The sequence below is a fragment of the Aegilops tauschii genome, chromosome 6, assembly GCF_002575655.3.
Source record: "Aegilops tauschii subsp. strangulata cultivar AL8/78 chromosome 6, Aet v6.0, whole genome shotgun sequence".
Lineage (NCBI taxonomy): Eukaryota > Viridiplantae > Streptophyta > Magnoliopsida > Poales > Poaceae > Aegilops > Aegilops tauschii.
The window spans coordinates 2731385-2743696 of NC_053040.3; the positions used below are offsets into that span (position 1 = coordinate 2731385).

The window sequence follows — 12312 nt, forward strand, 5'->3', positions numbered from 1 at the left end:
CCCTATTTACAGCCCTCACTCATGTTCATGTGGGCCCGCCTATTTAAGGTCAATCATCCTTTGAAAGAGAAATGCGGGGCCCACGCAGCGAGCGAGCATATTATACACCGGAATTTGTTTTCATGATTACCAGCACGTGCTAATTTTGGGGCAACACCTGTTCATGTAATTCCTTTTCGTAGAGAACTACTGCCTCTGTCTTGGTTTATTGGTTCCCATTGTACTCTGAGCCAAAATTCGATCATAAATTTAACTAACAAATGTTCATTTATGTCACAAAAAATTATATCATTGAACACTATGTTTAAATATGAACCCAACGATATATTTTTTGTTGACATGCACTAACATTTTATCAGTTAAATCTTTGGTCAAAATTTAGCACAAATTACACAGGAGACTAATAAACCAGGACGGAGGTAGTATGTATAATGCACACAATTTTCCCCCGTACGAAACTAGAATGCACAAAATTCGTTTTGGTACGCAGACATTTTGATAATTTGTTTTGCCCATCCTCTATTCACCCTTATTTTTAGTTTGTGAAATAATAATAATAATAATAATATGCTTGGTCAGAATGGCGCACCTAGCCGAGATAGGAACCGGGCTTGGTCAAAATGGCGCACCTAACCGAGATGGGCACTAGGCAGAGGCAAAAAAACAAGACATATGACGGGCGAAAAAAGAAGAAAAATATTATTGTTAATCTTTCTCCTATATGCATCTTACGGTGCATTGCCATAGCAGGACATCGAAGCAAGCCGAGCGCGTGCAACGGCGAAGACAGGCCAGGATTGCCCAGCCTGGATCGTGAGGCTGGGTTCCTTTGTGCAGTATAGCAAATTTTAGGGCTTCTTTGATTCAAAGGATTCTCAAAGGAATTTTAGAAAATTCTAATCCTTATTTTATCTTGGTTGTTTGATTCATAGGATTGTAAACCATAGGATTTTTTCCATAGGATTCATTTGCACTAGATTTCATAGGAAATATCCCATCCATTCAAACGTTTTTGAAAGAATCATGCGTTTTTTCTATGCACAATCAAACACTCGTACCATCCTGTAGGATTTAAGACGATATTCCACTCTAATCCATGTTTTTCCTATTCCCGCGTTTTAGAAATCCTACGAATCAAAGAGGCCCTTATGTTGTTTACTACACTAGCTGGTATTCGGCCTAGGGCTTGCCTTGGTCTGCCCGATTGTGCCACTGCCAACGAGCATGCACATGTCATTTATTAGATCATCATATCTATGTCTATTTGTACGAACCGTGTTCAAAGACATCATTTTCTCTCTCTCTCTCTCTCTCTCTTAATTCAGCAGACCTTGCTGCATTCTAACCTACACATGTCATGATTTTTCTTTCGAATTGGTCTAAAGAGCCCCGCCCCTTGCAAATGCACGTGATCTTGTAGTCCCCTGTTTGTCATTGTGTGTGACGATCGCACGGGAGATCCCTCGTTGGGCGGCCGCACGGCGCACGAGCATGGGCGGCGGTTTGAGCCCTTCAGTGGCTGCTCGGTCTTGTCTGGAACAAAGATACAAGTAAGATACGGAAAAAGATAGCGAAAAAAGAAGGAAATATTTTTTTGTTACAAAACATAGTAATTAAACATTGTCATTCGGCACAAAAAGAGGAGGAAAAATATATAATTTTTTTATTGGTGGAGGAAGAGAGGAGAAGGGAGTAAAAAGGGAGGGGAGAAGCGGTCCGGGAGTGGGAGTGAAGAGAAGAGCAGTCAGTGCCAAAAATCCCGTCTTTCTCCTTCAACCCTCGAGAAAATCCCCAAATCCCACGCCATTAGCGCGACCTCCCCCCTCCATTAGGGATCCATCCCCCTCCCCCTCCTCCCCCGCGCCACCGCCGGATCGATTCCGGCCGCCGGCGATCCGGCCCGCGGGGATTGGCCAGGCGCAGATCCGCCCGATGCGCCCGCTGCCGCCGGCCGCCTAGGCACGGCAGCGAGCCGCCCCGCCGGACCGCCCGCCGCGTGCATGGAAACGCGCAGCCGCAAGCGCGCCGCCGCCAGCACCTCCTCCCCGGCCTCCTCCTCCAAGCGCGCCCGCACCGCCCCCGCCGGCCGCCCCGGACCGCCCGCGATGGACCCGTCCCCGTCCTCCCGCCGCCGGGCGCGCGCCGCGGCGGCGGCCGCGGCCGCCGCAGCGGAGAAGGGCAAGGACCCGGACCCCTCGTCCACCTCCAACCCCGCGCCGCCCCACCACCACCACCACGAGGAAGACGACGACGAGGATGACGACGACTCGGCGGCCGCGCCCTTCCCGCCCTCCTTCACCTCCGCCAGCACCGCGCTCCAGGGCCTCCTCCGCAGGCTGGGCGCCGGGCTCGACGACCTGCTCCCGGGCTCCGCCGCAGCGGCCGCGGCCTCCTCCACCACCTCGGCGCAGCTCAAGCGGATCCTGGCCGGGCTGCAGGCCGAGGGCGACGAGTCCCGCCAGCTCGGCTCACTCATGCAGCTCTGTGAGATGCTCTCCATCGGCACCGAGGACTCGCTCGCCGCCTTCCCCATCGACGCCTTCGTGCCGCTCCTCGTCGGCCTGCTCCGCGAGGAGGACGGCCCCGGCGCCAGCCCCGAAGTCATGCTGCTCGCCGCGCGCGCCCTCGCCAACCTCGTCGACGTGCTGCCGTCCGCCTGCTCCTCCGTCGTGCACTATGGCGCTATACCGTGCTTCTGCGCCCGGCTCCTCACCATCGAGTACATGGACCTCGCCGAGCAGGTGAATTGCCAAATTAACCGACCTACGAATTAATTGTTCGATCTCAATACATGGTAGCTCAAGTTGTAACTGGTTTTCTTTTCTTTGTCCGAAATGAATATGCTGTTGGTTAGAACTTTGCATGTGTGCGCGCCATATTTCGATATTATGTTGTCATGAATATTATTGTGTTGTCATGAATCATGTATGTATCTACTTCTACTTATTTTACAGTCTCGGTAGATTCGCATGGGAGACAAACATGTCTTCTTGCTCCACTCATGCATTCACTTGCCAAGATACTGACAAATTGCGGTATATGTTTGTATGATGCTCCTAGTCTCTGCAAGCTCTGAGGAAGATTTCGCTGGAGCATCCGACCGCCTGTTTGAGAGCTGGCGCGCTAATGGCCGTCCTGTCGTATCTGGACTTCTTCTCCACTGGTGTTCAGGTATTTATTCGAATTACAACTCCACGGTTTCTTCATCAGAATGTACTTCATTTTGTCGTATTCACAGAGCATACAAGCCTTGGTTCCATTTTACTTCAGTTTTGTTTCCCCCGTTTCTCTCCTGTGTGCACTGTTTGCTTCTACTTACCATATATGTTTCCTTGGTGGACATGCATTTTTCTAGAGAGTTGCATTGTCTACTGCTGCCAATATTTGCAGGAAGCTACCCTCTGATGCATCCGAGTTCGTCATGGAAGCGGTACCGTTGCTCACTAATCTCCTACACCACCATGACTCTAAGGTATGTGCCTTGCCTCTGACCCGTGATTTCTTATTACAAACTTCGAATCCTGCCAGGGCATACACACATTTGTTTCAACCTTTTGTTTTTGCACATTGAGTACAGGTGCTAGAGCATGCTTCGGTTTGTTTGACACGCATTGCAGAGGCCTTTGCTCACCATCCAGAGAAGTTGGATGAGCTGTGCAATCATGGGTTGGTTGCGCAAGCCGCTAACTTGGTATCCATCAGTAACTCCCCAGGCCAGACATCGCTGAGTACTTCGACATATACGGTATACACAGATATATTTGTTTTGCTATCCTTCTGTATTGTTTACTTGGGCCTTTTTCCCCCTGTTGTCTTGCTAAGCATGGATTGGGCATCCTTTCAGGGCTTAATCCGTCTTCTCTCAACATGTGCGAGTGGATCGCTGTTGGCAGCCAAAACACTTCTTCTTCTTGGCATTAGTGGCACCATTAAAGAAATTCTTTCAGGGTCCGGTTTAGTTGCTGGAACGTCAGTCGCCCCAGCTTTGTCAAGGCCTGCTGATCAGGTAGTTACATCTATCACTGTCTTTACTATTCTGTGGGTGTTAGCTTTAGGACTAGGTTTTACCATCTTTGATGAGACCCGATTTGTATGTATTATCTATTGAAATTTGACTAGCAGATGATGTGCTAGCATTGCCTCTTTCACACCCTCTCCACGCCTTACAAAACTTGCTGAAAATGGAAAGGTTCCGTAACATTTGTTTAATTATACATGCCGGATACATGCGTACTTTTCTTCAGTACTGAAGAGAGTTATATAGCCAACTAGTCCACAGTTGTCTTGACGATGAACGTGCAGATTATCATCCAAAAGAGAACTATAGAGCCAAGTAAAAATGCCATGACTTAGGAGCATGGATGGCCAACCAATTTAGTTATCATCCTTGATTTAGGCATCTTGCATCAAAACCTTCGAGATGTTCTATGGAGGCACGAATAGGGAACAGAAATGCACAAGTAAATCATGTATTCCAATAAACATATTTTGTAGAGTTTCAAAAGAATCTGACACTTGTTGGGTATAGATGTGTAATGTTGTCTGGAGCTACTTCTCTTGCGTAGCTTCTCAAACATTGATTAAAACAATAAAATCACATGTGTTTGAACCGGAGTGAGAGGGTGATATATACTTGCATGCTTTTCTTGCACGAATTGTGTTCATATATTTACTTTTAACCCTGCAGATGTTTGAGATCGTGAGCCTTGCTGATGATTTGCTCCCACATTTGCCTGTGGGGATAATTTCTTTACCAACAAACTGCCGTGTATTTATTAAAGGCTCTTCTACAAGGAGACCTGCTCCCACCAAACAAGATGGGGCTGGTTCAACAGAAAATGAGAGGTCAGGCCATGAGAGTCTATTACAAGAGCACCCCGAACTTCTACAGCAGTTCGGTATGGACTTATTGCCCGTAATGACACAGGTCTGTTCTCCTTTTTATTTCTTATTGATGAATTTTGTTTACGAACTTTTGGACTTATTTTTCGTTCTCATGCTTAATAACCTCTTCTACCGGACAGGTGTACGGTTCAAGTGTAAATGCACCAATACGCCATAAGTGCTTATCTATCATCGGGAAATTAATGTGCTATAGCTCTGCTGAAATGATCCAGACTCTCCTTAGCACGACAAACATATCCAGGTACTAATACAAGTTTCTACTATGATGTGTGATTCATTTCTTCAATATACAATTCTTCTTAGCTGATCCTTTCTGAGTTATACAAATGTGCCTTGCAGCTTCCTAGCAGGCATTCTTGCTTGGAAAGATCCGCAAGTGCTGATTCCTGCTCTTCAGATAGCAGAAATTATGATGGAAAAACTTCCCGAGACATTCTCCAAGTTATTTGTGAGGGAAGGTGTTGTTCATGCTGTGGAAGCACTTATATGTCCGGAATCCTCAAATATGGTGCCTCCTCAGGTACCACCACAGGATAAGGATGGTGATTCTGTTATGTCCTCACGCCCTAGACGACAGCGTCGTCGTGGGGGTGCTGCACCTACAGAGAACAGTTTGTTAGATGTGTCAAACGCTTCCAATTCTGGCATTGCCAGCGCATCGCCATGCTCCACAGAAGTTCCAGTCACCAGTCTCCGTTTTGAAGTTAGCGATCGCGCGAAGTCGTTCAAAGATAAATACTTCCCTTCAGACCATGGTTCGAGCGATGCTGGAGTCACTGATGACCTTCTTAAACTGAGAGCACTGTGTGCAAAGTTGAATACTGCAACTGAAAATGTCGTAACAAAAGCCAAAGGGAAATCAAAAGCCTTGAGCCCTAGCCATTTTGACATCTCACATGATGTGGAGGAACAGTTAGACCTGATAGTAAATGAAATGCTTGCTGAGCTAAGCAAAGCCAATGGTGTTTCCACATTTGAGTTCATCAGGAGCGGAGTTATCACATCATTCCTTGACTATTTGTCATGTGGGACATTTGGGAAGGAAAAGGTATCCGAAGCAAACCTGCCAAAGCTTCGCCAGCAGGCGCTTAGGCGATACAAGTCCTTCATATCTGTTGCCCTTTCTGCTGACCGTGAAAGGGATGAAACTCCAATGACTCTTTTGGTCCAAAAACTGCAAAGTGCATTATGTTCATTGGAGCGTTTCCCTGTTGTGCTCAGCCAGTCTAACAGAATTGGTACTGGAGGCTCCCGTCTTACCTCAGGTCTTGGTGCTCTAGCTCAACCCTTCAAGTTGCGCCTGTGTCGAGCTCAAGGCGAAAAATCACTTCGGGATTATTCATCAAATATTGTGCTTATTGATCCCTTTGCGAGTCTAGCAGCTGTCGAAGATTTTCTTTGGCCCAGAGTTCAGCGCGGTGAGGCTGCTTCCAAACCTCTAGCCGCTTCTGCAAATAATTCTGAATCTGGTACACCCGCTGCCACTGCTGGTGCATCATCAACACCTGCATCAGCCCGGCGTCCAACGACAAGATCAAAGTCATCTGCTGCAAGTGCTGGTACATCTAATAAGGAGCCTCTAGAGGAAAGCACTAGTAGTGCAAAGGCAAAAGGCAAAGCTGTTGTAAAACCAAGCTCAGCTGAACCAAAAGGACCGAACACAAGGAATGCTACCCGCAGGAAATTGGCCTCAGAGAAAGATTTGGACATGAAGCAAACACATGGCGACAGTAGTTCTGAGGTATGCCTTTTTTTTTGCACTCTACATGAATAAGAGAACTCCAAAAAAGGATGTGGTTGTTATTTCAGTATAGCTTCCTATAAGATTCTAGTGCATATTTCATCTAATCTGTGATACTGAATATGAGAAAGATCAGGTTAATAATAATAAATTATAAATAATGGATAACTTCCTTTTGTTTCTTGTCATGTGGCTGCATCGGCACCGTAAGCTTTAGAAGGTGCTAGATAATTCATTGAACTATATCTTCCAGAAAAACTTCTGGGAATAGAGAAACATACTCAAATCTTGTATTTCTGTTTTTGCACGAACTGTGAAAGTTAGTGATATCATAAGGAATTTGTAGCAATAAGCTGTGCATGGATATCACGCGGGTTTGAATTTAGTTATTGTTGTTATATGTGACACAAGCTGTATACTCCCTCCGTCCGAAAAAGCTTGTCACTCAAATGAATGTATCTAGCACTAACTTGGTGATAGATACATCCATTCGAGGGACAAGCTTTTTCGGATGGAGGGAGTAGATTTTACCAATGATGTACATCATGTTTGAAAAAGAGGGCTTCATGTTTTAAGACATTTTGTACAAGTACCAGTGCAATTGGCACATACCCTAGGCCAGCACCAGATATTTAAACATGCATCTTCTTTGGGCATCGCTTCATGTCCATTTTTGTTATTCGTAGCTTCTTGCCAAAGAAATATATAAAGCTCCCCACCCTTTTATATATAACCCATGGTTGTTTATTGGCGCTTTCCTGGTGAGTTTCTCTGTGAGTAATGGTGCCATGCACTGAGACCATCTTGTGCTGTATAGTTTGCCATAATATGCAAGGGTGATTAAGCCATTGTCAACCAAGCTCACAATTTAAAATCTGAGGATAATGTTTGGATTTTTACTCGAACTGGAACTTTACCAGGTAATACCTCTTTATCTGTTATGTACTTATGTGCAGGATGAGGAGCTTGACACATCTCATATTGAGCTTGATGATCCTTTGATGATTGATGATGATGACATTTCAGAGGATGAAGATGATGACCATGAGGTGATAGTTATTATGATTCAATCCGCTTCATTTCTCTCGTAAATCTCATATGTATTTGTATTTGGAGTATTAATGTGTTCATGAGATAGTTTAGACAGCCGGCCAGTCTGGCCTATTTTACACTCATGCTTAGGTGTAAGTTGGGGGTAGACAAGCATCTATATTTTGCCTGTTTGACCTAAGTGATCCATCCACAGAGAATACAAAGGCATTGGGGGTGGCTCATATAGTAAATTAGTTTATGAGATTATACGCTGTAAGATACTAAACTTAACAGACATGCTTTAAGATTAGCCCACACTCAGGAAATAAAGGTCTTACTTGAACACCCTGAAGATCTTTTACTTTTTTCTGCTTCTAAATAAATAACGATGTTGAGATTCTCAGGTTCTCCAAGAGGGATCTCTTCCTATTTGTGTTCAAGATGGGGTGCATGATGTGAAATTGGGTGACGCTGATGACTCCAATGTTGGTTCAGCAAGTGATAGCCAGGCGCAGCCATCATCTGGTTCTGGTTCCAGTGCTAGAAACATTATGGGCAGGGGAGTAAATGCTGCTGAATTTCGAAGTGCGGGTGCCTTTGGATCGCAAGGTGCAATGTCATTTGTTGCTGCGACAATGGCTGGGCTGACTTCTGGTGGTGGTCGCGGTGTTAGAGGTGGTCGTGATCGGCGTGGCCTGTCACTTGGGGGTAGCATGAGTGAGCACAACAAACTGATATTCATGGCTGGTGGGAAGCAGCTTAGCAAAAATTTGACCGTATATCAAGCAATCCAACGTCAACTGATGCTCGATGAGGATGATGAAGAAAGGTTCAACGGGTCTGACTTACCAAACGATGGAAACCGATTCTGGGGTGACGTGTTCACGATAACTTACCAGAAGGCTGATAGCCAAGCTGAGAAGGGATCCCAAGGTAGTTCTGTCTCGTTGCATCAAAAATCTGAATCTTGCAGATCTGTTTCTGAAGCACACAAGGTTTCTCTTCTTGATAGCATCTTACAAGGGGAACTGCCATGTGATTTGGAGAAAACAAACTCAACCTACAGCATTTTAGCCTTGTTACGTGTATTAGAGGGGCTGAATCAGCTATCCCCTCGTTTAAGAGCACAGGCAGCATCTGATGATTTCGCCGAGGGGAAAATCGCTACGCTGGATGAGCTATATGAAACTGGAACCAAGATGCCTTCAGAAGAGTTCGTCAACAGCAAGTTGACACCAAAGCTTACTCGGCAAATGCAGGATGTTCTTGCACTCTGCAGTGGCAGTTTACCTTCTTGGTGTAACCAGATCACTAAAGCCTGCCCCTTTTTGTTCCCCTTCGAAACGAGGAGGCAGTACTTCCACTCCACAGCTTTCGGGTTGTCCCGGGCGTTGAACCGACTTCAGCAGCAACAAGGTGATAATCCCAACACTGGCAGCGAAAGAGAGGTCCGGTTTGGCAGGTTACAGCGGCAGAAAGTTCGTGTTTCCCGTAACCGTATTCTGGATTCTGCCGCTAAAGTTATGGAGATGTTCTCTAGCCAGAGAGCTGTTCTTGAGGTGGAATACTTTGGTGAGGTTGGGACAGGGCTGGGTCCTACGTTGGAGTTCTATACTCTCCTGGGCCATGAACTGCAGAGTGCTCGGTTGGGATTATGGAGATCTAGTTCGCCTTACGATTATTCAGAAATGGAAATCGATAAGAATGGTGTGATCCATGTGGATTCTGACGATGATTCGCCGGCTCCTCAAGAACTCAACTCATCCGAAGATGCCCGGAATCTGGTACAAGCTCCTCTTGGATTATTTCCTCGCCCTTGGCCTTCTAATGTTGATACCTCGGAGGGTAGCAGATTCCTCAAAGTCGTAGAATATTTCCGCTTGGTCGGTCGAGTTGTGGCGAAAGTCTTGCAGGATGGAAGGCTTTTAGATTTGCCTTTATCAACAGCATTTTATAAGCTCATACTCGGACAAGTAAGTACATACAGACCCTCTTATTCAGGGAAACAACATTCTTTTTTTTTTCATCTTGTTATGCTTGTTCTACTTGAGTTTCTTATATCACTGTATTTCCTTCCATTTTCAGCATTTATTACTGATGTAAAATGCTTTCTATTTGCTAGGAGCTTGATTTATTCGACATTATCTCGTTCGATGCTGAGCTTGGAAAGACGCTGCAAGAACTGCGAGTTCTTGTTGAGCGTAAGAGGTTCCTTGAGTCCACCTGTGGCAAGGATCAGCTAGAAGTTGCAGACTTGCGTTTCCGGGGAGCTCCTATCGAGGACTTGTGTTTAGATTTTACTCTTCCAGGTTTTCCTGATTATATTCTCAAAGAAGGCGAGCAAAACACAATTGTAAGTGATTTCGTGTTTATCTTAGGGATTTTGTGTTTGCATTTGCTCTCTTTTTTTATGCGGGGAGTAATAAATAGAGTTTATTCTTTCCCTTAGGTTAATATCCACAACCTAGAGGAGTATGTTTCTTTGGTAGTCGATGCGACAGTGAAGTCAGGGATTATGAAGCAGGTTGAAGCTTTCAGATCAGGTTTTAGCCAGGTGCGACCTCTTTCTGTTCGTTTGTCAACTCCTTTTAATCGTTTTGTAGATGTCTCAAGACTTATTTATTTTTCCTAAATGCCTGCCTACTTTTCTCTGTTTTAGGTCTTTGATATCTCATCCCTCCAAATATTTTCACCTCAAGAGCTTGACTATCTAATATGTGGTCGTCAAGAAATATGGGAGGTAATGCTTCATCTCCCTCTCTTGATTTCAGTTGTGTTCCGTTACATTTCTACTGAACCGGACTTGATTGCTGCAGGCTGAATCACTGGTAGATAACATAAAATTTGATCATGGGTTTACTGCTAAAAGTCCTGCCATTATAAATGTAAGTGCGCCCGTATTTTCCTATATCTTAATCTGGCACTGTGTATATTTAATGATTTCTTGATCCTCTGCTTGTCTGCAGCTACTCGAGATCATGTCGGAATTTACCCCTGATCAGCAGCATGCATTCTGCCAGTTTGTAACCGGTGCTTCTCGGCTTCCAACTGGTGGTTTGGCTGCTCTTAGTCCCAAGCTTACCATAGTTCGAAAGGTGCTTTATGTCGACATCTGCTGCATACACGTCTTGTTTATGCCATGTTTCTTTCTTAACTTGTTATCTCTTTTGATTGTCAGCACCCCTCGAGTGGGGTGAGTACTTTGAATACAAGCGGGGTAACGGATGCCGCGGATGACGATTTGCCCAGCGTCATGACATGTGCCAATTATCTCAAACTACCCCCATATTCCACAAAAGTAAGTATGGCTTTATTCTCTGGTGTTTGGAGGTAAGTTTAAAGGTCTGTTGTATCCCCACTAACTCGCTTGTTTGGGCGTGTTCTTGCAGGAAGTCATGCGCAAGAAGCTGCTCTATGCCATCCTAGAAGGCCGTGGATCTTTTGATCTATCCTGAGCTGATAACTAACGATACAGGGCTCACCATTCGATGCCCGTCAATTTTATCCCGAATTAGTTTTCTTCTTCGTTGCCTGTAATAACATAGGTTGAGGTTACCAGCCGCTCTGCAGAAAGCTTGAAAGGTCAGGTTCCAGCTGTTACCAGCCTGCCTATGTTTGGCTTCGTCGTGGAATCTTTTGCTTCCGCTCATCCTCATGTGCTGTCTGTGTTGCGGTTTTTCAGTTGAACTTGCTGAAGCGGCGAGCCTCACGAGCACCACCGACAAGTATCAGGAGCACCTTTCCCTCCAGTACATGTAAATAAAAAGGAGTATACATATTTGTCGTAAGGATTTGTTCGTTCGTTGGCGATACCCTGTCCTATGTATCGATTTGAGAATGTTGCTGTGTTTGCTTTGACATTGTGTACATGTGTAACTCGATAATAAATCCGCGCGCTCTAGTGTATTTGAGACTATTCTTTGGCTGGTTCTCGAGTTGCGGTCTAAGCCCTATCGCCCAAACTTGAAAGGTAAAGTGGTCCCTGGCATTTTAACACAAATCAACATTTCAAACAGGGCCAGCATGTTAAACCACTCATCTTTCACAATGTTTGTGTTTATGATCAACCGATAGGATCTTATTTTCTCTGTTTTTTTTAACGATTTTGTGGTTCATCTACTGCCTTTTGATGTGGTAAACATAAGAAAAATAGAAGGATCCAAACTGAATTGCGAATCCGCCGCTCACAGAAGTAGATGGCACCATGTCATGCAGTTCTTTTGCGTCTTTCACGAGGGATGCGAGGGTGCACCGGTTAAGCTTCGACGATGTGATTTCAGATCTGTTGGCGGAGCGGAAAACCGTGGAGTAGTCAAGATCGTGCATGTTCTTGGAAGCAATTGAGAGTGCCTTTAGCAAGCTGTTAAGGTCTTCTTATTTGATAAATACACTGTCGATGTATGCAGCTGCTTGAGATCATGTGCAACTAGTTACTTGAGAGTGCCAAACATTACTGAGTGTTTCACCCGCGTGCAAAGTTTACTGGTAGAAAAACATTTGTAGTAGCATGGGAAAACAAACAAAATCGATTTTCAAAAAGGCTATCTCTCAAAGCACTTTTTGTAACAAAAAAATTACAATCTCCGAAAGTATTTTGAAGCAATATTTTATTTGTACCCGGGCCTCCACGAAAG

The 12312-nt window shown here is 45.1% G+C and overlaps 1 protein-coding gene across 1 annotated transcript; it reads left to right on the forward strand.

Moving 5' to 3' along the window:
* Positions 1-1718: 1718 nt before the first annotated feature.
* LOC109756753 (E3 ubiquitin-protein ligase UPL3) lies at positions 1719-11594 on the forward strand. The gene is made up of 18 exons (XM_020315591.4): positions 1719-2741; positions 3061-3171; positions 3356-3472; positions 3578-3745; positions 3845-4006; positions 4688-4927; positions 5025-5146; positions 5245-6646; positions 7603-7695; positions 8083-9651; positions 9801-10031; positions 10128-10232; positions 10338-10418; positions 10495-10563; positions 10645-10773; positions 10857-10976; positions 11068-11260; positions 11361-11594. The coding sequence occupies exons 1-17, from the start codon at positions 2001-2003 to the stop codon at positions 11131-11133; spliced, it is 5526 nt and encodes a 1841-aa protein (XP_020171180.1). The 5' UTR covers positions 1719-2000; the 3' UTR covers positions 11134-11260; positions 11361-11594.
* Positions 11595-12312: the final 718 nt, after the last annotated feature.

Coding starts and splice junctions, on each gene's coding strand:
- LOC109756753 (XM_020315591.4), top strand. CDS start 2,001: ATGGAAACGCGCAGCCGCAAGCGCGCCGCCGCCAGCACCTCCTCCCCG. Junction 2,742..3,060: donor ACATGGACCTCGCCGAGCAG/GTGAATTGCCAA, acceptor TGATGCTCCTAG/TCTCTGCAAGCTCTGAGGAA. Junction 3,473..3,577: donor TACACCACCATGACTCTAAG/GTATGTGCCTTG, acceptor CATTGAGTACAG/GTGCTAGAGCATGCTTCGGT.